The following is a 24126-nucleotide window of genomic DNA, read 5'->3' on the forward strand; positions in this document are numbered from 1 at the left end:
CTTTTCACTACATTTTATCCCGTGGTTCTTACAAACTTCCCAGTAGACCCTAAGCCCCATACGATCATGTCTTTTCCTATATGCAGAACCAGCTAGTTTCGAACACCCACTAACAACATGTGACACCTTCTCTGGAAACTCCTTACATTTCCTACACAACCGATCTACTTCACCTCCTGTGATTCGACTTTTCAACCAGTTCGTTTGTAACGCCTGCTCCTGAGCTGAAAATATGTACCCCTCAGTTCGTTTATCCAAATAACCTTTCTTGAGCCAATCGAATGTTCGTTGGCTTACATATTTTAGATTTTCATTAATTTTTTTTTGAGTATTTTTAAACAATATTTTGAATTTCTTTTGTACACCAAAAAATTTTGACGAAAGGGAGAATCAAAAATTTTAGGTTTTCCTTGGGTAAAGTAAGGCATGTCATAAATTGACAAAATTAACAACGGGACCGGGAGTTTGTAGGACACTGGCAAAATTCAACTTCTATACTTACCAGCATGAGGATTGGTTGCATTACCATGTCTTCCCATTTTGATTTTGTCAAAGTCGGGTGAACCTTTATTCTTTCGATATAATACAAAGTAATGATCAAGCCACTGAAAGTTGTAAAGCTGGACCTCAACAATTAGTTGATTAAAATCATTGAGCTTGTTGTAGCGATAGTATCGTTTGATGTAGAAAATAGATTCTTTGTCAACATTCTCCTTTTTCCATGTTTGGTTTTCACCTGAACGAACATTGATGAAAAAGATACCATTTCCTTCTTTGTGTGCTTCTGTACATTTCACACCGTTGTAAAAGAAGCATTTCTTCACTCCACCTTTTCGACTGTATGCACCGTTCCCATCAGCTTTCACACTGTCCAGAGTTATTCTCTTTCGGTTAAATGTACATACCAAGTTATCGACCATGGTGTCCATGGTTGGTGGTTGGTCTAGCTCAAAATCTTCCGGCTTGTTTACAAGGAGATTCAGTATGAACTCAGATTTTTCAAAGTCATCGTCACTAAAGATTTTTAAACAAATTGAAAATTAGCATGATCTTTCGATGTAAATCTGAGTGGGATTATTTAAGATCATTGTCCAGTACTCTTTTGCCATTTTGCGTTTGTTCAGGGGTCAGGGTCCAAGATACCAGCCCAGGGCCCAAAACCCGGGGGGGTACTAGGTTTGCGAGATGACCTGAGATGACGGGTATGTCCGAGCCGAAAACCGAAAATCGACCCTTTGAGAGACAAAATCTTGATGATTTTAGGACTCTTTGAGAGACTTTTTCCTAAATTTTGGTAGATTTTTTTCAAATTTTGGTTTGATTTTTACCAAATTTTGGTCAAAATTTCTTGAAATTGTGACCCTTTGAGAGAAAATTTTTTGATATTTGCGATTTTGGGACCCTTTCAGAGACTAACTTACGAATTTGTACCCCTTTGAGAGACTTTTGAGGCATCAAAAAAGGTACCCTTATGGCTCGCACATACCCGGCACCCATTTTGCCTAAGTACCCCCCAGGCCCAAAAACATGACTTTTCAAGATTTAAAAGTAGAAGACACCATCCACCAATTTGGAATTGATACTAACCTGGGAAACCCACAGAACTCCTCCAACTGGCAACAGGTACAAATGTCATTATCTCATTTACATTTTGATTATAAAAGGACACTGAACAAAATTTGACTCAGAAAATAAAAGCAAGTTTTTTCATTCCATTCAATGTTTCTTGAACTAAACTTAAGACAAAATGGTAAATGTTATGAAGATAAAAGAAGAAGTTCTGTGTACATTTGTAGATAAAGTTATTGGTATTGCTCAATTGCTTACCTTGCAGGTTTCTTTGGATTGGTTTGTAAAAGTGATTCGGTTTCTTTAGGTATTTGGATCTCGGAACTAAATGAAAAATTAATATAAAATAGTTTCTTCTTCTTCCATTTGATTGAGCTACATTTATAATTTGTCTATAGTGCGCAGAGGGGGGGTCCAGGTCCCACCAAAAAATAAGATCCTGACACTATCTAAGGATTGTCTTTATCCTTAAAATGACTAGATTCTCTAGCATATTCTGAAATCAAAAATATTTGTTTATAGTTTTTGAGATCTTATGATTTATATAAAAGATACACTCTTCCTGCTTACTTTTGAGTTAATCTCTATAGTAAACAAAACTGGGATTTAAATAGGCTTTCAGAAAATTTATACTCTTATCGTGAAATTTTCTTGAAGAAAAAGTTATCGAAAACATTCATCAAGGGTCAATAACGGTCCTTAAACCCCCCACCTGTTATCTTGAATCCTTTGTGCCTCCTAAAACTCAAGTTTTTCCCTGCTCCCAAAGGCAACTATGTGAATGGTTCTATGAAACTATGAAAGTCATCCATGTTACCAAACTTATTTGAAAATCGGAAAAACTGAAGAGGGAATGAAAAATTTTCATAATAGGCACGGGGGACATTTGAAAATTAATCTACATAAGTTACTTCAGATAAGAATTATTTTGTACAATAGACAAATGTTGATCAAAAAACCAAATTTTCCTGGTCTTCCAGTCTGTCTACTGTTTTTAAAAATGAGGGATATTTTACCTTTCTGTTGTCCTTTGTTCCATTGTAACTTCGTTAGTAGTGTTTGTATTTGAATTAACACTGAATAAAAAAGACCAGATAAATATTAAAGATAATGATGACCAGCTTCTCTTTAAAAGAACTAGCCTGATATTCCTATCATAGTGTATTGCCCTGCCAACCATGATTGTGCTCTAAGACACAGGCAGAGTATAGTACTGCTTAGTTTTAACTAACTAGTGAGATTCTGCAATTCAAGATGAAAATTTACTAAACTTTAGAACATGGAGAGAAATTGTAACACTGGATGCCCAATAATCTGACCATGTTATAAACTAGTGAGATTATAAAGCAATAGAAGGTATATTAGAAGCCAACGAGCTTCTTTATAAAACAATAGATAAGCGAATGAATTAAGTTCCACACTAGCAAGATAATAAAGCAGGAAAAAGGTACCGTAGCAAACTAGGGAGTTTAGAAAGTAATATATAAACGAGTGAACAAAATAAAAACTTTTTAATATAAAGCAATAGATGAACGAGTGAATAAAGAAGTTACTATAAGTAGGTGTTTTTGCTTTATTTTTTAGCTGGGACAGCTGGGAAATCTTTTTGGGTCAATAAAACTAAAATTCACTTGTAAAACTAAAATTCAAACCCTGATATTATAGGAATTGTCCTTAAACTGTTTGTTGTGATTAAAGCTAGCTGTCAGACACTGAACCACAGTTATGTTACCATTTGAGAAAGGGTTGAGAAGACACAAAACATCTCATCAGTTTAAGTACCCTACAAATAGGCAGTAAGAAGGAACACATACCCTCCATCAGGAAATGACGAAAACAGCTGCTGCAAATCACAAGTCTGAAACTCACTATGTGTTGGTATATATAATTCTTCAAATTGATCCTCACCATTTTTGCTAAAAAGTCAAAATTTGTTTTTCAATCTCAATTTTGGCTAAAAAAATAAAGTATGAAAAAATAAGCGCTAATAGGGTATATTCCAACAACCGACATACACAATTTGACAGTAAAAAAGCCACAAAATTGTGATAATATTGTCTCGCAATACTGACACCTGCAATTTTAAGTCCCCATGAAATCTTAAAATTGTGCAGTACTAGAGCCCCAACAACCACAAAATTTAAACCCTCATTGAAGTATTTCAATCAGGTTTTGATCCACTTGGAAAAGACTTTATTTCTGAGAGACATATACCTGCTGTCATTGTTATTGTTAGGATCAGTTCTGTAATAACTTTTACTGATGATTATCCTACAATCGTCTTGTTCGTCACTACAAATATACAAGCGAATGAAAAAAGATACCACAACTTTCATTAAAGCGAGAATAACATTACTTCATTGTTAAATAAATGTTAAAATAAGAATTGGAATGAATTGTCTTCGATTTCAATAAACCGTATACAGTTGAATCTCGCTAATTTGAGCTTGAAGGGGAAATATAATTTGTTTGAATAACAGAGAGATTTTGACTTATAAAAATTATTTCATGAGGGTTTCAGCATGATGGGGACTGAGAATATGTTTGAGTTATAAAGAGATAGAATAACAGAAACTCGAATTAGCATGTTCAGTAACCCTGTCTTCATGAAACAGTGTCGCTAATAAGACTGACATAGCATTATTTTTGAAGAATAATAAATAGGTAATAGATATTATTGGAACAACAACAAGACAACAGCACCAAAATCTGACATACCTAGAGTCATTGAATTGTTGTTCCTCGTCGTATGAGAACTAAAAAATAAATAACATTGTAATTTTAAGAACAAGTAGCATTATGTTCAGTTATGTTGAACAGTGAAAGAGAAAGTTGTTTATCATTCTCTAACATGTTTCAGACTTTGGTCTGATATCAGGGGTAATGTTCTTTCTAATTTTGCGGAAACTAATTTTAGTGTTACTTAATTTTCGTGGTGTAAGGGTATGAAATTGGCATCATTTTGCGGAACTAATTTTAGCGATAGACACCAAATATTTGCCTAAATTCTTTCATTTTCTTAGGGGTTTTCAAGGATTTCTAATGCATATCGTGGAACTCATTTTCACTGTAGACACCCAAAAGCGCCAAAATTAGTTCCCTTAAGGTAGTAGAAGAACTATTAATCAAGTCACCAAGAGGATTTAATAGTTTAAAAAACTTTGATTTAATTTAATCCACTTGATGTAATCTGTTAACTTCTGTGTTCTTAAAAAATTGGTAAAAATCAAAAGGAAACATAAACAAAAAATGAACTTACTGTATGAGCTAATGGATTGCTCATATATTGTAAAATCAAATTAGCCGCAGCAGGTGGGCATTCAACATTTGGAAATAACTCTGTCCATTCTGGTGAATGTCGTTCATTGTCGTGTTCATAAATAATTAAATTAGGTTGCGGTATTCCGATTGACTTTGCTGAAGTGCAGATTATGTTGAAGTCTTCCCCATTGTTTACAATATAATAATTGAAATACTTCCCAAGTGCTGATTTATCCACATATTTACATAATGGACCAATGGGTACCTTTGAAAGCTATGAAGAACATAAAAAAAATACAATTTAGATTACAAATTTTGCAACCAATACCGTGAGAAAGGGTAACTTGCATCATTGGAGGCTAACATGCATAGAACTCAAATGAAAGACTTGTCTGGTCATTAAAATACAAAGTTAAATCAAAACAAAAATGGTAGAGTAGAGCTTCCAGCGGAGCTGCATAGTTGTATTTTAATGACCAGACAGGTCATTTATTTGAGGGCTATGCATGTTAGCCTCCATTGATGCAAGTTACCCTTTCTCACGGTAATTGTTACTAACAGTCATCTCAAAAGAAAAATCTTTCACTTAGCGCCCACATGTCATATATTAAAGAAAGTAAAACTTGTGGTACCCCTCTGATTCAAAATGTGACCTTTTAATTTTAAGTTAAGGTGAGTCCAATTTAATTTGTTGTTCTACGGGCCCGACCGACCCTTTTATTGCTTAAATCAAAAAAAATAATAATATCGAATTTCCACTACAATATATTTTACACACTAGTTATTTGTAAGAATCAAACTTGAATAAGGCTGAAAATTAATTCAAGAAATTGAAAAATCATAAAAAGCATTCCATACACTAAAATTTTATTATGATCATCTTCAAACAGTTACATCAAAATGCCTCGAAAATGTTGATATGAAAATTGCGTAATCAGAGAACGTATGTCTCGCTCATTATAAAAAGGCCGAGACAAACTTTCAATGATTGGATTGTAACATCGAGTTAAGTCTCTTTTGTTAAGTCACCAGGGGGTAAATAAAACAGACCTTGATACATTTATCGTTCGTTTCAACTTGACCATTCGTTTAAAACTCAGCGTCCCAAATATTTGGGGTAGATAAAATATGTACAAAGAAATTCATACTTTTCCAACTTGGCAAATCTTTAAAAAAGAAGCGAACAATAAAATATAATTACCCTTTCCAAATAAACCTCTTCGGTGGCGAGCGTAGTCTACTCTGACGTAATTGTAAAATTTATGTGATGGGAGTTTGACATAGTAATGTAATGTTGTTTGGGGAATTATGAAGTTCTCTGGAATTTCGATTGCATTTATTCAGGTTGATTTTTTATGACTTTTAATGGTACTTTTTCTAACGAGTTTGATTACTCTGTTCTCACACTTATGTCTTTTTTTTTCGCGTCCTTTTCCGTGATTACTTTTATTTATATTTTTAAAGACAGGTAAGAAGGCATATTGATGTAACTGTCAAAGATAAAAAACAAAGCAAATCAATTTGTGTATCTGTGTGGTTGGTACTTTACAGACCAGTATTTTAACCGAAATAAACGTTGTTTTTTTTATAAGGAACACGTTTATAAGGAACTCGAGGCTGAAAATGGTCCAAAAAATAAGGAATTGTTAAGGAACTGCTCAGGCTGAGAATAAGAAAACAAGTTTTAAGGAACAGTAAAAGATGGTTATCCAAACTAAGCAGCTATATAAATAAGGAACTCGATAAGGAACTTTGAGGCTGAAATTCTCTGTAAAAATAAGGAACTCAAGGCTCAGAGCAAAGTTAAGGCTCAGAGCAAAGTTAAGGTTCGTTACAAAAAAAAAAATGTGTAACCAAACCAAATAGCCAAAGCTGAAATTTTGCCAGCAAGTTTGTATTGACAACGTTTACAGTAACTCTGGTGAAAATTTCAAGTCAATGGCACTACGTTTCATGTATTTTACAGACCAGTTAGGAAACTCTCAAATTTTCATGTTTTGGTCTTATTCAAACCAAGAATTTGGGTCGATATTAACCAAAGTTTTTCATCAAAAACCCCCAGAATGTCGGGAACCTCTCAAACAAAATTTGTCTGCAAAGGTCTGTAAAATTTTTCATCAAAAACGACCAGAATTATAAAATTTTCAAATTCAGTCTGGCCTGTAAAGTACACAAATATGGTGGTTGGTAAAAATTTGACCACATGCCTCGTAACTTTTCAATTTTCCCTCCCAAGACGCCAAGTTGGTGGAACCACCCACGCTAGTTCCTTGTATGGAAAATGTTCTGAGCCCCCTCCCAAGCAGAAAGGGAGGGGTGGGAGAAGATATGAAATATCATGAATCATTAAAAATAACATTTTTTCCCACCAATCGACCCTGCCCTCCTCCAAACTCCTACTCCTGTCTGTTAGCCACAGTGGCAGTGATGACATAATCAAGCTAGAGTAAAAATAAATAAATAAAGTTTTTGCAATTTGATTGCTAGAAAATCAAAAAATCTGTCTGCATTTTCGAGACATTGCAGAAGCTTTGAGCAGCTAATAAATCAGTGCTAGTGTTACCTTTTCCTTAACAGCGTGTAAAATTACGTCCATGTCTGTGACATCACCAGATATTATTCTTTTTCTTTGAAGCGCCATGTTGGCGTCTGACCAACGTGGGTGGCAAGATGCAAAAGGGCGTCGAGAATGTTCTCGTGGATTAATTCATAATGGCTCAAATTCTCGGCGTCCGTAATTTTAGCGAAACCAAGTTCGGTTGCCGTATTCTTCGTATAAGACCCAGTTTGCATTCAGTTACAGTCGCTTCACACTCGATAGCATTCAGTTAACATTTGTTTATGGCCGGTTCACACTCGCTTCTAGTCGGTTCACACTCACTTCTACTCGGTTCACACTCGCTTCTAGTCGGTTCACACTCACTTCTACTCGGTTCACACTCGCTTCTAGTCGGTTCACACTCACTTCTACTCGGTTCACACTCACTTCTACTCGGTTCACACTCGCTTCTAGCCGTTTCTATATCTTTAACGTTATAGAGTTTACGCGAGAAAACATGAGGAAGTAAGAAAACAATTTCTTCTTTATAAAAAATAGACTCTTCCAGACGGACGGACAGACAAAGGTTAATTTATAGGACCTCCAGGTAGGTCAAAAAAACACAATCGAAAACCGAACCGGAGTTTCTTTTTAATTTTATTACAGTAACATGATGGAATATGTTTCAGTTGAGAATCTTGAATATTTTGAATATCTTATAAGAATAATGTTTTATATTTGTTGTTTGTTTTTTACGTGTTTTATGTCGGTGATTACCAGTTTCACCTTTTGTGAAATATAATAAGCAAGTGGATTTGAAAAAAAAGGACAATTTCCGAGTAAAAGAAGTATTAAAGAAAATTTAACCACAAAAGGTTTTAACTTTTGTCCTGAGAAAATTTTGCTATAATACATTTCTTTCTTTTTTTCTGTTTGAAAAGTTATATCTATTATTAGAAATTAGGGCTTTAAAAATAAGAAAATAATCATTGAGCGGGGTTTTCAATAGAATTGGATGGGGATAAACCTAGAGAGGGCTTACAATTTTTATTGGGGATTTGCATTTTCTCAATGGGAATAAATATAGCCCATTTTTACTGCCGTGAAATCTTTTTCACCGGGCGTGGGTTCCAGTGGGGATGTCATCATTTTTTGACAAAAGACTTTTTATAACAAATCTATTTCATAAAAATACGAAAATACAAAAAGAAAAAATCTCCTCCTTATTCATTTAAAACTTCCTTTATATGTTTAAGATAAAACTTCCTTTATATGTTTAAGATAAAAGACTATTATTAACAAGTGATACTTTTATGGACCTACCTGGTTATGCATTTAACACATATATAATTGATATCTACGTGAGCATGACCGTTAAACAATCATTCAGAACACTTAAATAGTGACGATATATTAAGATTAGTCGTTTGTTTCTTATAAAAAAACGTTTATAAACCAAAATTTCATGCTCTTGAAATATTTTTTTCATATTCAAGACTTCGTGAGCAGAAAAAACATCTATCTCATCAAAAAATTTAGTAATTTGGCTAAGAACATTGATGTATGCTTATTAATAGTGATTCTTATAGATAAAGATGCGTTTTTTTGAGTTGAAAAATTCTTTTTTAACAAAAAATCTGCTTGAGCCATCTTTTACCTACTTTCATGCAAAATAATCTGAAAAAAAACAATGATCCAGTATTTCACAAAGTCCAAAAACCCGTTTTTAGCCGTTTTTTAGCCCAAATTTGCCCAAAAATATTGTTTCTCGAAAATCGGGCTCCGTCACATTCGAGGGTTTATAGTTATGCATCTTTGTGCAAAAAATCATAAAGAATGAAAGAGCCAATCTTGAGAAAAGCTAATACCTAAGTAATTGATAATGTGCTTATAAAATAATATCGAATTTGGCCAGTTTCTCTATAAAAACACGCCAAACAACCAAAATTTCATGTCTAAACACACACATTCTTCAAAAGTAAGCCCTCATGAGCAAATAAAACATCTATCTCATAAAAAATTGAGTAATTTGACTAAGAACATTGATCTATGCTTATTAATAGTGATTCTTATAGATAAACATACGTTTTTTGAGCCAACAAATTTTTTTTGCAAAAATCTGCTTGAGCCATCTTTTACCTATGATGGTACCCTACTTTCATGTAAAAATTCAGAAAAAATTAAAGATCCATTTTTTCACAAAGTCCAAAAAACCCGTTTTTTAGCCGTTTTTTGGCCCAAATTTACACCCCTAAAATCGGGCTCTGTCACATTTTGGCCACCACCATTCTGCACCCTTGTACCAAAAATCAAAAGATTCCTATGATTCAATCCTGAGAAAAGTTGGTAACAGACGAACGGACGGACGGACGGACGGACGAACACAGGTTAATTTATAGGACCTCCACCCCACCGGGGTAGGTCCAAAAAAGAGGGAGTGTGAACGAAACAAACGACAATTTTTATCGTTTTTGTGTTTTGACCAATCAGAATGAACTTCAAGTGAACCGAAACTTGCGTTAATTTTTTGAACGCGCCCTTTCCCTAAGCCAGTATTCTAAGGCATATCTGAAAACCAGGGCCGGGACCCTCAAGTGGGACTCTAAAGTGGGACCATAAAATTCGGCAAACCGGGACCCTGAAGTGGGACTAATTCAGACATAGTAGAAATAAAACAAAAAGTAATGGAGGGAACAAATTTTAGTTTATACAAACTAATATTATCCCGTAACAATTATCGTATTACCATATAACGCCTATACTACTGTATTACACGCATTATAAACGACTCCAGTCTATGGGACTCGGGACTCTGAATGAATTAGGCAAACTGGCACCCTGAAGTGGGACTCTGAATTAGGCAAACCGGGACTCTGAAGTGGGATCCTAAATTCGGCAAACCAGGACCCTGAACTGGGACTCTTGAAATTCGGCAAAACAGGACTCTAAGGTGGGAACCTAAATTCGGCAAACCGGAACCCTGAAGTAGTGGGAGTCCCACCCTAGGGTCCTGGGTCCCAGTTTAGTTTGCCGAATCTTAGGATCCCCCCTCAGGGTCCTACTTGCTGTATTCCAAGGCAAACTTCAAAATCCGTAAATATAAAACAATTTTTATAGCGTCGATAACGTCTTAGCCTTGTGAATACGGACTTAGTTGACTAGGCTAATCACATATTTGTTTACTCGGCGTTTTTCGTACCTTTAATATTTTTAAGCAATTTGATGTACCTTAAGTGTATTAATTTTGACGTGTACTTAATTTGGCGGTTGGCCAAAAGGTAACTTTTGACGAGTATTTAATTTGGCGAAATTGGGAAATTTTAGGTACTTGGAAATCAAAAATTTTAATGGTTTTAACTTAACAATGCTGATTTTCGATAGAATTTCTATCCTAAAAAGATTTGGCGGGTATTTAATTTGGCAGATTTTGCCAAATCCGCCAAATTTAATCCCCGCTAAAATACACTTACACAGGTATAAATACAGGTATTTTGTTATTTGTTTAGCTTTCCGAGCTTCTTGTCTGGTCTGGTCTTTCCGATTTATGACAATATCGATAGTAAATATGACGTCATAATTGAGGTTTTTTAGAGTTATAAGCACGCTTTGTCGTCGTTAACAAAAGAAGTGCGTTTTTTCACCGGACGGGGTTTGATATCATTTTGCTGTAATTTTAGTCAAAATGCTCCATAAATTGGAATTTTATTCAAACAGTAAAGGCTTCCACGAATGCCCATTTCCCGTGGAAATTGACGAAAGATTTTTAGTTCGCAAACTAAATGGTCAATTCGGTCCTGCTTTACAGTTAGAGGTATTCTTGGGCATCTTGAAAGGAATGCTACCGTTGTTTTATATAACACTCCATATATGAACATGCTTTGGTTAGTATCTACCCTTTAATTTCTAAAAGTTTCCCATAAACTATTCCTGTCTCTTTAATAAGAACAATTTAACAAGAACTTTGCCTTAAAGCTTCTACTTTAGTTACTGTAGGGAAAAACTTTTCCGAATGAGCAAATTCGCAAAGATAGCTTCAATAAATTCTGTTGATAAATCGCGATTCTTCGACTTTTGATTGCTTTTATACCAGATTTTTATTAACTTTTTTGAGACAGGAGGCTAAAACCGGACTTTTTTACATTCATCGAGCTAAAAAACTACCTAAAATAATTTCTTAATTAAAAAAAAAAGTCTTTAAGCTCAAAAGTAGTATTTTTCGGAATTAACTTTCACGAATTTACCTGAAATTCGCAAAAATCGCGAAATTTTTTTCCTGTTAAATATTGTATTTTATTTTACCATGTAATATATATGGTCATTACATTATAATACATTATATTTTGGTTTTTGTATCATTATTATCATGTAAAGTTTGCGGTGCCCAGAGAGCTCCAGCCTCTATTTGTTCCCAAGTTATTTTTTGTCTCTGAGGGTTCGAAATATAGAGATTTAACTGCATTTACTTTTTAGTGAAATTCATGGAAATCTGATTGCCGACAGAAGAGGGAGATATAGACAAGGAGGTGGTATAAATGTCCCAATCAAAGTAACTTTCATGATGGTCAACCGGAACCAAGCTGACCAAGAAGTTCAGAACTTGCGGAGAAACGGATAAAGGGTTGCGTTAAGTCAATGGTAGTGTTTGTATTTTTTTATCTTATTATTTAGAATATACTTATTTTAATGGGTTATAGTGGTCACTTGCTATTTATCAATAAAGTGCTTATCCCGGCTCATCCTATCTCTATGAGTACCGTCGAAGGACAAAACATTCCCAGTTTGAAATGAAAAAATTCCGAAGCTAAGATAAGCCAAGCTGGCAACTAGCATAAAATTCCGACCCTGTGAAAAAAGGCCGAAAAACAATGTTATTTTCATTCTTATGGTACATAGTGCCAACCTGGTTCGTTTTTCAACATATCGGATTTTTGCATTTTCCGGGCCATTTTAACATTTGAATGTTTGGCCGAAACTGGGAATGTTTTTTCCATCGACGGAATGAAATTGCAAGAATCTGTTTTGATGATAATTACCAAGCCTGTTTTTTTGTCACAATTTAACAAGCCTATTTAGGCATACCTTTGATGTTTTTTGTTTTCCTAACTTTTCATTCTTTTAAAGAAATATGAAATATAATGGATGAAATATATAACTGCATTTCTAAAGAATTACGGGAGAATGGTTTTAACAATACTTTAAGAATAGAATATGAGGAAAATGGGATCAAAATTTCATGCAGCTGCATGAAGCATCAGTGGACAACCAGACAGACGTAAACTTGACGAAATTAAAGCGACACTCAAACAAGGATACGCATAAGGCGAAATCTGGATGGTATCTATCCAACGATTTCAAAGTCGTATCTGTCCACAAAGGTATTTGCTCTGATTTTTTCCGTTGCATGGTTCCCATTCTTGACAATCAACGAAAAATGTGGTCAAAATTTAAGTGAGGACGATGATCGTTGCTTTTCAAACCGGGGACGATGTTTTGACAGATTTTTCAGTGAGTAGAGGCTCCCAATAAAGGGTCTTTATAATAGGGGTGTATTGACCCAACTTCCTGTATGTATTGATCCCAGTCGCCTTATATGGCTTATATTTATCAAAAAACTTTCAATAGGGACCAAAGATATTCGTCTCTTATTCGGAACAAGAAAAAGGAAAATTCCACAAAACAAAGAGCAAACAAATCACAAAGAAGTTTATAATGCAATTTCTAACGAAAAGGTAATTTTTCTCCTTAAATTGGTGTCAGGAAAATTGCCCCCCCCCCCTCGGAAAATTTGACCAACATTGAGATTCAATGCCAGAAAACTTATGCTGTCAATAAAAAACGCTATAGGAAACTTGCTGTGATCAAACCAAAATTAATCTGACAATTAATCTTTGAAAATACGAGGTGTCAAGGCTCAGATATGAACACTTAAATCTTCTTTAATTCATGACAAAGGCACGTCTAGTTTTTATTGTCATATCGGTCTGGCTATTTGTCATGCTTATGAGCGTTATGCCTGAAAGAATCTTAAAAATTAACACTCACACCTTTCTAGAGGCAACAGTTAGGTGCAATAACGTTTGAAGGTGCTAAGTAAATCATCATATGTATAGTATAAACTTTTTAGATAATATAGAATCTCAATGTTGGTTAAATTTAATGGGGGCAATTTTCCTGGGGGCAATTTTCTCGGGGGCAATTTTCCTAAAACCCCTTAAATCATTGATCATGTTTCATCAAAAACTCTACTCTTCTAATCTACTTTAGAGCACTTACGAATTAGCCTATTTCATAGAATTCGTGTATCTGCTACATGCTCTTTTCTATTCAATTTACAGGGGGGAAATGCACAAATCTGTGCATATTTCCCTCAATAAAAATGTTGAAAAAAAACTAACTTTTGTAATCATCCCAAATGACTTGGGAATTTAAGAACTGTTTTCTATTGTCGATGTCTTTGTTAAATTTATATCTCAATTCGCAAAAGAGCGATTTACAATAAAAATTTGATTACTGCAGTGAATTAGAAAAAAATCATGTACTGAAAACACGAATCCTATGAAATAGGCTAATCGTTTGTGGTTATTCTCAAATATTATGACCTTGGATGCGCAAAATTTCAAAGCAAATTTTGCATTTTTTACTTCCTAGATTTTAACCCGAGTAAGAGTACTTAAAAGATGGTATCATAACTTTTGATTTTTCAGATATCGCTCGACGAAACAAGTATTATTGCAACACTGCGAGTCCGAAATAACACAATATATGGGCTTGCAACATCCGAACTTCCAGTGGTGGCAACCGCCGAAGAAATTACTGGAAAAAGACCATGAAACAGCAAAGCTTGCAAACCTTCTTTTACTTGTACCACTAGTTTAACACGCTCCTTCTTTCGTTATCGCAATAAAACCAGTGATTAAGAGTGAAACATGTAAAGGTGTCAAGGAGTGGTTTTTGAAATGTAAGACGTTGGGTGCCAAAAAACATATGAAAGTCATCGGCCTCGCAGCTGATGGAGATTCGAAGGTGAGGAAGTTCTACAACGGCTTCTTCGTGGTGAATCGGAAGTTGAAATCAAAGACCGGACCTATGTTAAAAGTTGATGGCCTGCTGTTTGGGTGCATTGTCAAAAGAGTCGGCAATTGCATTATACCTATGTTATTTTTCCCGGACTGGAAGCACTTAGTAAAGAAGTGGAGAAATCAGCTGTTAAATGTCAAGCGCTTACTTTTCTTGGGTCAAGATATTGTTATGCTAGAGCACCTGTTGGAAGGATATTCAAGGTAAATATGTTTTGTTCTATTATAAGCCGGATGGGTATTTTTTATTTAAAGGTCTTAAACGAAATGCCAACTTGACAAAGAAACAGAAAAAGATTTCTTGTTTGCGTGCTTTTAAATCATTTAATTTTGTTTTCCTTAGTTTCAAAATGGGCCATAACCTTTCAAAGACTGATGTATTCGTAAGGGACAAACAAACGTAGATGCCGCGATGCGTATTCTGGATCCCGAAGTCAGGGCATGTTTGCGCACTATACCAAAGACGACGTCCACGTGTGCTTATCTTAAAATTAGAGAATCTATCAAAGATGCATTTACATCGAAAACCACTTCCATTCGTGAACGGGCGAAATTAGCGTGGCTACCTGTGTTGTTTGTCAGGTACCTAAAAATTCACTATTTTGAACTTGTCCATAAAATACCATACTCTTATCTCAATGAGAGCTTTGTAGCCAATGGGGATTAAATGAAGGAGCTTTATGTGGGCGTGAAGAACTTATAAACATTTATGAAGATGTAATTTTTGTTTTTCAGATTTAGTAGGGTTGAAAATTAATCCTTAACGGAAAGAAATTAGTGTCTGTCCACTTCTACATTCTAGATTTTGGAAATCGTGGATTCAAATCAAGGGGTTATCATTGGATCAAAACTTCATCAGCAATCAGACCTTTCAAGATCTGATTCTAGCAGGCCACACTGTCATATTGTCGATGCTGGCATATTCAACCCATTTAAAAGGGCAATCTTCATGCCATGAACCCCATGGGGGGTACCTATTTTCTTAGGGGGTACCTAAACCCCTGGTGCCCATGCCGTGCTTTCCAGCCATGGACATTTGGGTCAGATGTCTGTGAAAGATTTTTCGCTAAACTCCGCGGTTTTGTTCAGGGAAAGCAAAATTTAACATTCCTGGATATGTTAGATTTCTCTAAAAGGTAATAACAAAGTTTTAATTTATAAGAAATTACACTAAACTTTTTTGTGAAAAGGTTTGTTAAACCTGAGAAAGGTTTTTCCTATATCATACATACGACTACTTTTCTAGTAAAAATTACAAAAATTGGTCTCTTCACAGATTAACAAGCAAGTTTGGTTTCGAAATATTTAACACAAGGAAATCGAGAAAGGGCCATAATTAAGGCTAAAAATTGCTTTTAATTTAAATCCCTCTCCAAATCTTTTTAAGGCTTCAGAGGTTGGCAGAATTGGAAAAACACGACTTAAAGACCAATTCATTCTCGACTTTAAATGATGAAAACTTTGTCACAGCGGAAATTCGAATCGGAATGAAAGATGCAGAAGTTCAGTGTATTGTCCTTCTCAAAGAGCTGAAAATGATTGAAGATCTTGAAAAAAGGTATTTTTTCTGTCATGTTAATATCATCAAATCCAATTAGTTAATCAATAAAAGAAAAAAGCAATCGAAATGTAAAATTATCATATATTTTTGTTTTTTTTCTCTATTTCGAATCAGGGGGAGGCAAATTATGTTGCCCTTTCTTATGGACTGTACACAATTCTCGCTATTTTATATCCAAAATATATTATTTCTTCATTGACAGGCAATGTTATCTATACACTGAATGGAGATATCGCGATAAAGAACATCGACTACTGGGGTTGGAGTGAGAACTGGGACTCAAGTACGCATTCGATAAATGAAGTTAATGTGATTGATTTGGAATCCATGACAGTGTCTGAAAAGACGGCAATTGATGACGCCATTGATGAGGCACAATCGGAAAACGCAACACAGGAAATTGAAAACATCCTCCCATCTATGATTATGCGAAAACAAAAAGAATCTGCAACTGTCACAATTGATTTAAACAAATGTGGCTTTCATCACTTTGGAAAATGCGACAATGACGATGGAATGATAATGTGCAAAATATGCCAGCAATGGTTTCACATACTTTGTGTTGGTTTGAAATTCAAAAATAAAACAAGATATGTAAGTGACTATTCAGTAATATTTCAACAAATTTGTTATTCGACCGTGTGGTTGCCGCACAAAAATCATCGTTGTGAAAAGATATATATTGAAAATTGCTCTTAATAGGAAGATTGGCGTAAATTTTTTTTTAAAAAAGCGGCTTCAACCCCCCCCCAGATTTTAGAGAGTTATAATGAGTAGGGAAGACTTGTTCTTTGTATTACAATAAGCAGTCGGACGCCACCCGTACAACATAACTAATTATTTAGCTTTTTTTCAGAGAATTCGTTGATCATTTTTCGATATCTCAACAATACACATAAAAAATACTTTGTTTTATCAGGTACCTGTTTACGTGCCCGTTCCATAAAGATCAAGTGAAAGATGTGAATTTCAGAAGTAAAATCGAGAAGTCAAAGCTACAAGTAAAGTCTGTGGTGAATGAAGAGTTGAGTGTAATGGAATCTCAAAAGCAATCAAGCGGCAAAGCAAATAAATACAGCACCAACACAAACAAACTGTACGTCTATTACGAAGGAAATGTATACCATTTTCACGTTTTCTCTCCATAGCGATGGGAAAAGTGTATTCACCCTCTGCATCTCGAAGCGAAAGGTGGAAGTCGTCTAACAAAAATGATTTTTTTAGCCGGTTACCACTACCATCAGATCCAAATGGCTTACACCAATACGATCATGGTCTATTCAAAAACAAAAAGTCTGTTGTTGTTGGTCGTATTGTTAGAATTTTGAGACATGTCGGAAAGTTTTCTACATTCTGTGAGCTGTCTACTAAAGAAGCTGACGAAAACGTTGCATATAGTTTTTTCATTGACACTGCTCCATCATCTAAGTGCAATGTCATTCTTGTTGATAGTTGTTTCTGCAAAGTTGAATGTAGTGATGAATTTGAAAGACAGAAGAAGAAATTCAGTAAAAAAGCAAAAACAGAACATTTATTTAAGCTGGCATGTAAAAATTAGTTTTCGATTTGTATAAAGAAAAATATTGATGGTTAGGGCATTTCCAAAACATGTTTCGATTGACACGCATCTCTTCCAAACTTTTAAATATAGCTCGAAAGGTTACATTTGCAATTGGAAAAAATGAGTATTAGGATGTGGACTCAAAAAACCAAGGGAAGCCCGGGGGGGGGGCACTCGATTTCAAAACGACGGTATGTGCCGCGCAAAATCTGCTTTTCAAAATCGTAACCTTACAGTGCATTTTCTCTTGATTTACCCAACACTTATAGTGCACTATATTTCTCAGCTGTAAATCTGCGTGAAGAGAAGGAGCTTGGGAAATTTTCTCTTTCAAAGAAAAGCTGAGAAAATTATTCTTGTCAGCTGTAATTATCAGACAATAGAAACTTTTTCAAACAAACAAGAAGTAAAAACCTTTCTTTTTAACAATTATTTTGAATTTGTTTTAAAATTCCACCCTTGCAGTGCAATCTCACAGAAACACACCCTTACAGTGCATTTTGGGATGCAGAAAAACTACCTTAAGCGCGGCACATGACGTAGGCCAGATCATATGAGTGACCCCCCCCCCACGGGAAGGGAAGTAATGCGCATCAAGCAAAGATATATTGAACATGTCTTAAGTGTCCCCATGGAAGAAAAACAATCTTGCTGTCTCTTTATTCTTATCGTAGTTTTTTTAATTTAACGATTTAACACATACGTTATTTTTGGTAAAAAATCCTATATAGCCTACAAACTTTTCCGAGATGGTAAAAATATTTGACCCTACACATGTGCTTTATTGATATTTTACTCTCTACTTTTAATTTCAAAAACTTGTTCTATGAATGGTAACTTTCCCCGGAAAATTTTATTTGTTCTTTTCTTGCCAGACCCCTAAATAAATCTGTTCTTGAAGAAATTAAGATTCCTGGAAATCTACATATTTTCTGAGTTTAAATCATAACTCCTGGAATAGTTCATCCTGTTCTTATGTTCTTCAATTGAGTCCCGAGATGCTTCTAGAAAAACACCCGGGGGGGGGGTACTAAGGTTGCGAGCTGATGGGTATGTGCCGCCCGACTTTCGACCCTCGTACCCTTAGCGGGACTAAAAATTAGGAAACATTTGGAATAATTTGTCAATTTTACGACTCTTATTGGGACTAATTTGACCAAATTTTGTTCTTTCAAGGAGTCAAAAAGGTGATATTTCCCGATTTTTCCGACCCTTAGCGGGACTAAAAGTTAATTTTGTGATTTTTCCAAGCCTTACAGGGATTTTCATATCCCCAAAAAGGCACCCTTAAGGGTGGCACATACCCGACCGACCGACCGACCGAAAAAGTAAACTTTTTCTAATCTGTGACACATTTTTGTTCCTTGTGTTTTGTTTATATCGGGAATCCGCCATTTTTCTTTAAATCCGTTCACTTAGCAACGTGATAGACCGCATATTTTATAGCCCGGGCTTTTACGGAAGATAGCTTAGAAACTCAACAAGGCGATATCTCGAGATTGGAAAGGAGTTAAGAGATGGTTGACCCCTCATTGGATCGGGAATTTAATAGAGAATAAGCTGGGAAAGGTAAGAGTGGGTATAAAGAGACTTTCGAAAATAAATATATTCGGGCATCTTTGGCCCGATGACGTCATCAGAACCTAAAAAATAGAATATCTAAAGTTTGAGAAGGATTTAAGCAATGGTTGACCCCTCATATTGTATCGGAAATCATCGAGAGAATCTTTTCGGTAAATGACAAATTAATTTCAGTCAAGCAAAACATTTATTACCCTTTCAATGACGTCATTTAGGACCCAAATGACGTCATAAAACATTAAATTTACGATTTTTCGAGTTTTGATTAAGGTCTTCATTTCTTGAGTGACAATTTTTGTTATTTGGGATTAAATCAGTCAAAAGTTTCCACTTTACCATCCAAAGGGCTTTTGATGTGTTCAACAACACTCTACTCGGCGGGTGCGACGCCGGGTGACGGCTAGTTAGTACTATTTGTACAGAGTAGCAGAAGTATTAGGAGCTGTGTATAGCTTCTTAACAGGGTGTCCCATAAAAAATTCCCCAGAATAGTCAATAGATTCTTTTCTTTTTAAAGATATAGAAGTTAGAATTTTAAGTGTGCCCAAAAATATTGAAATCGCAAAGATTCTCTCAGGTATCCCACTTGACTAAACATGATTTTATAAGCACAATGCTTCATCATTCCAAACGCTGACAGTTTCTTGTAATTCAATTGAAATGAGAGAAAAAGTGAAGTCTTACAGGTTGAACAAAGTCTCCAAGTTCTTCTTGTAAAGCATCTGCCAATGGATCTTTTGTCTTTCCCTATAATTTGGATTTGACATGACGAACCTGCCGCACGCAAGAAAAAAATTCGCGATTCGCGAAAATTTATAACACGCAACTTATTTCCAATATTGTTTAGTCAAGTACAATTTTGACGGGAATGAGAAGCAATTCACTGTGAAAGCCCATGGAAATTCCAAAAACAGGGTTGCGTCATTTAAACAAACTACCATCAGTATGAGAGAAGTTATAAAAACAACGGCGAAAGTCAATAAACCCTCAGAATCTGTAAGGCAGATCAGAAAAAAAACGGGAGGAACGTTGAATATTGATTTGTCATCTCAAAATCCTCGGAATATAATGCAGGTTAAGAACTTTCGATGAGATGTCTACTTGTAGCAAATCTGAAAAAGATTTTCTTGCTAATATGATGAAGGAATGCAAAAGAACGATGAATACTGACGATGAGATATTTATCAGGCGTGTTGAATGAGCCCCAGAGCCAATGTGCCTTATCGGAACTGAGGCGGCCTTTAAGGATATTGAGAGATTTTGCGTAAAGATGCCATATGGGCTCAATTCAGTTTTGACTATAGATCCAACCTTTAATTTTGGCGGTTTTTTTTTCACGTTTCTTCACGTTACGGGCTGACACTAATCAACCAAAAATTTATATGGGACCTGCCCTCATTCACTATCAAACAGTCAAAAAACGTCAAAAAAGACAGTATCAAAATTGTATCAGAACAAACATGTTTCCTTTGATCATTTGCTGTGTCTTTGTCCTAAAAGTTTCGTTAAGAAAAAATAAGTAATATCGAATTTTGGACAATTCCCAACCTTGTTATTCTTTTCTGAATCCTTCCGGTAAAAGAAATCAAAATATGCTTCTCACTCAATGTCTATTTTTATTTGTTAATTAATTAATTTGATACTGTCTTTTTTGACGTTTTTTGACTGTTTTTAATAATGACTTTTGACTTTATACCTTCATATCTCGATAACTACTTTTTCAAAATTAAAAAATTATACATCAAAGTTTGCCTTTCCTCTTTACCATGAAAAAAGAATTTAGTTAATATTCAATTTTTTTCGGACACAGTTACCCTCCAAACTCTTATACTTTTTCGTGGGTCACCCGGTAGGTAGGCGTGCCGACAAAAGAAATGTTTTGGGTCGGCAAAGCCGACCTAAAGAGGAAAAATATTATTTGTTAGGTTAATCTAATTGTGTTATCATTTGATAACACATGATAATCGAGCCTCATTCCATTCTCTTTATAAAACATAAAACTTATTAACACAATTATAGAGCAGCTGAATTTGTTAGTTCGTTAATTTTCTTCCTATTTTGCTTTTAATCTTTCAATAATATGATATGCTATTCTTGTATTCTTATTTTGATTTTAATTCATTTTATTTTGTTTAATCTTTTTACGCTATTAACAAGTGAGGAGGGGATGAGAGTTTTTCATTTCAATTCACCATGCCTGGTGAAAAGAAGAAAGTCTCACGAAGTAAAGTTGTATCAGGTTGGAATTTCAACTGTCTTGGTTATGAAAATGGTTGGTTATGAAAATGGTTGGTTATGAAAATGAGGTCACTCAGATATATTGCAAGATATGCAGAGAGTATTCTAACTTGCGAAATGTCAAAATGAATAAAAAGCATTACCTCGAGCCTATGAAAGAGACTTTGTAGTAAACTAAACCAAAAATCTGTTTATTTTGTTTCCCTCTTTCCCCACTTTCGTTTGTTATATGCTAATAAAAAAACATGTATTCAAATTTTAGGTAAAGGGAACTAGGAGGAGTTGGAGATCATCCTGAAAGATCACATGTATGGCTTGGTCAGAGTTCCTGCCATGTGCAGTCTAGACGCTGAAATCCCCTTATCTAGAAGCAACCTGAGCAAATACGAAGTAAGCCCTGTGGAACCGCTACACGACATGAAGGGGCACATCAAAAATGTTTGGGAAATACTCCCAACAGTGATGAGAAAAGACTTAAAAGAATTCTTTGAAACAGAACTGTCCCTCTAGTGAATTTTCATTCATTTTACTAGTGTCAATGATACAGGGATGATTTAAGTAGGCTGTTGAAAAGGATTCACAAAATGTTTTTTAAAAACCAAAACTAAGTTTCCCTTTTGGAAATCTGTCACTAGGCCGCACAAAGGACACCTACCTTGGAAGTGATTTCAGACTCTCAACTTTCAATATTTATTCTGAAATGGAGAAAAACAAAGATTGCCCACCGGAGATTAAGGTATAGCTTTATGTGGTATAGAAGATTATGCTTTCGATTTCCGATTTTAGGAAACTGAAAGAGTGTAAAAATTAACTGTATCCCTATTCCTAGGCTAAACAGAGATGGAGAGATGGAGAGGTGTGAAACGATTCCCTGTTTTCCTTGTTATTATATATAATTTTTCTCATCCCTCAGGAATTTTTATACACGCTGACGGAGCTCTGTCGACTTGCTTACCTCCCAGCCTTAAAGCGAAATCCCAGGATCGTGTTGAGGGCATACAACATCACGTACCGGCATGCGATGTCGTGCAACCAAATTTTCGGGAAGAACCCTAAGCTGACCAAATTCTATGGTACGTACTACCATGCACTGACGACACATCTTGCTGAAGTATACAAACTTATTTCTCCCTCATCTCTTTACACGGAGAGTGAGGAGCGGATATTCGCGATTATTCGTGCCATCGTCAAAGCCACATCAAGCAGAACTAAGGAATCAATCAGGGATATAGGCTTGATAAGGTGAGTCTCTGAAACTTTGTTAGATATGAACACAAATTCTACAGACATTTTTGACTTTGGGTCGCTTGAAATACCATCAGATGCATTAAATATTTTCATAACCATATACTAACTAACAGTTTATGAGAGCAATTATTAAAGTATTGACCGACATCAAAGAGTATTGTTTATATCACTCGGGTAATAATGTTGATTGTCCTTTGTAAAAACAAAGATCTTATTCCTAATAATCTCTTCTATTAGATACCAAACTGAGAAGGCTTTCGAGAAGAAATATGGAGCGCGCAAAAAGGAAGGCAACGAATCAAGGGTGTCCTAGTATCAAACATTGATCTGTAAGTATTCATAGTTTAAATCCCTGTCTCAGTGCCCCGATGGAACTTTTTCCATCAGGGGGGATGATAATTTTTTATCGAATCCCAATTGGAGTGCAATCTTTTCCATTCACTTTATAATGGGGATAAATCATAGGCTACTTTCCCAGTGGGGTTAGAATTTAGGGTATTTTTCCCACCAGGGACGATTTTCATTTAAAAACTTAATATGTTATATATTTAGAGAAACACCCAAACTCAAAGTTTCATCTCGGAGAATGTGGCGATTCTTGGAAACTACATCTGCAAAAAAGCAAAAGGTGTTAAGAAGTGTACCCTGGATAAGAACATTACACATTCAGATTATCGAGATACGCTTGTAGAAAGGAGTGTAGTCTCAAGACTATCCAGCTCCATAAGAAGCATAAAGCATCAGCTTTATACGTTAGAACAATCGAAGAAGTGTTTATCCTCTTTTGACGAAAAAAGATTTATTTTAGATGATGGGGTAAATACTTTAACACACGGACATTATTCAACAAGAAAGCAATGAATGTAAATTGAAATAGTTTTTGCATATAAATTTCCTATTTATCTACTATGTTTTTAATTACAGTAATAGCAAGTTGATATTATTTTTTTCTTGAATCTTATTCGTTCGCAATCCAAAAGGTGACTTCCAACGTCATCAATAAGAAGTTTCGCTTTTCCAGGATAGAGGATAATAGAATCTGATTGCTGTCCCTAAAGTCTTTGAGTTAACATACTCTTCATTGTCTTGGTCATTGTAATCAAGATCACGTTCCTTCTTCCATTTAGAGATCTTGCTCTAGAAGCATTTTTTCTTCTTTGGAGCTGCTAGAGAAAAATTGTCTTCACATTTTCTCATTTCCTTTGGTGTTTCTGGTGTTTCCATTTCAAAGGAATTTTAGAGCTACAGTAATAAACCCAAGGGTGTAGAGATATCCTCTAGGTGTGAACCAAGTGTTTAATATTCTTGAGCAAATACTAATGAAGCTCATCTTATAGTTTTTAACGAATCCAAATGAATTAACTGCTTTTAAAGACATCTACTATTTTACTCGCATTCAGAAGAGTAAATTCTCACACCTGAGTGAGAACACATTTACTCATGAGTAAATTTTCACACCTGAGTGGTGAGTAAATGTACTCACATTTACTTA

The 24126-nt window shown here is 35.1% G+C and overlaps 1 protein-coding gene across 1 annotated transcript; it reads left to right on the top strand.

Annotated features, from left to right (window-relative positions):
- Window positions 1-22031: 22031 nt before the first annotated feature.
- LOC136818553 (uncharacterized) lies at window positions 22032-22956 on the top strand. Its single transcript, XM_067074881.1, has 3 exons — window positions 22032-22122; window positions 22300-22628; window positions 22872-22956. Exons 1-3 carry the CDS (start codon window positions 22087-22089, stop codon window positions 22945-22947), a joined length of 441 nt encoding a protein of 146 aa, XP_066930982.1. The 5' UTR covers window positions 22032-22086; the 3' UTR covers window positions 22948-22956.
- Window positions 22957-24126: the final 1170 nt, after the last annotated feature.

This window comes from Clytia hemisphaerica, unplaced genomic scaffold (genome assembly GCF_902728285.1).
Source record: "Clytia hemisphaerica strain Z4C2 unplaced genomic scaffold, Clytia hemisphaerica genome assembly, whole genome shotgun sequence".
In the NCBI taxonomy this organism is placed as follows: domain Eukaryota; kingdom Metazoa; phylum Cnidaria; class Hydrozoa; order Leptothecata; family Clytiidae; genus Clytia; species Clytia hemisphaerica.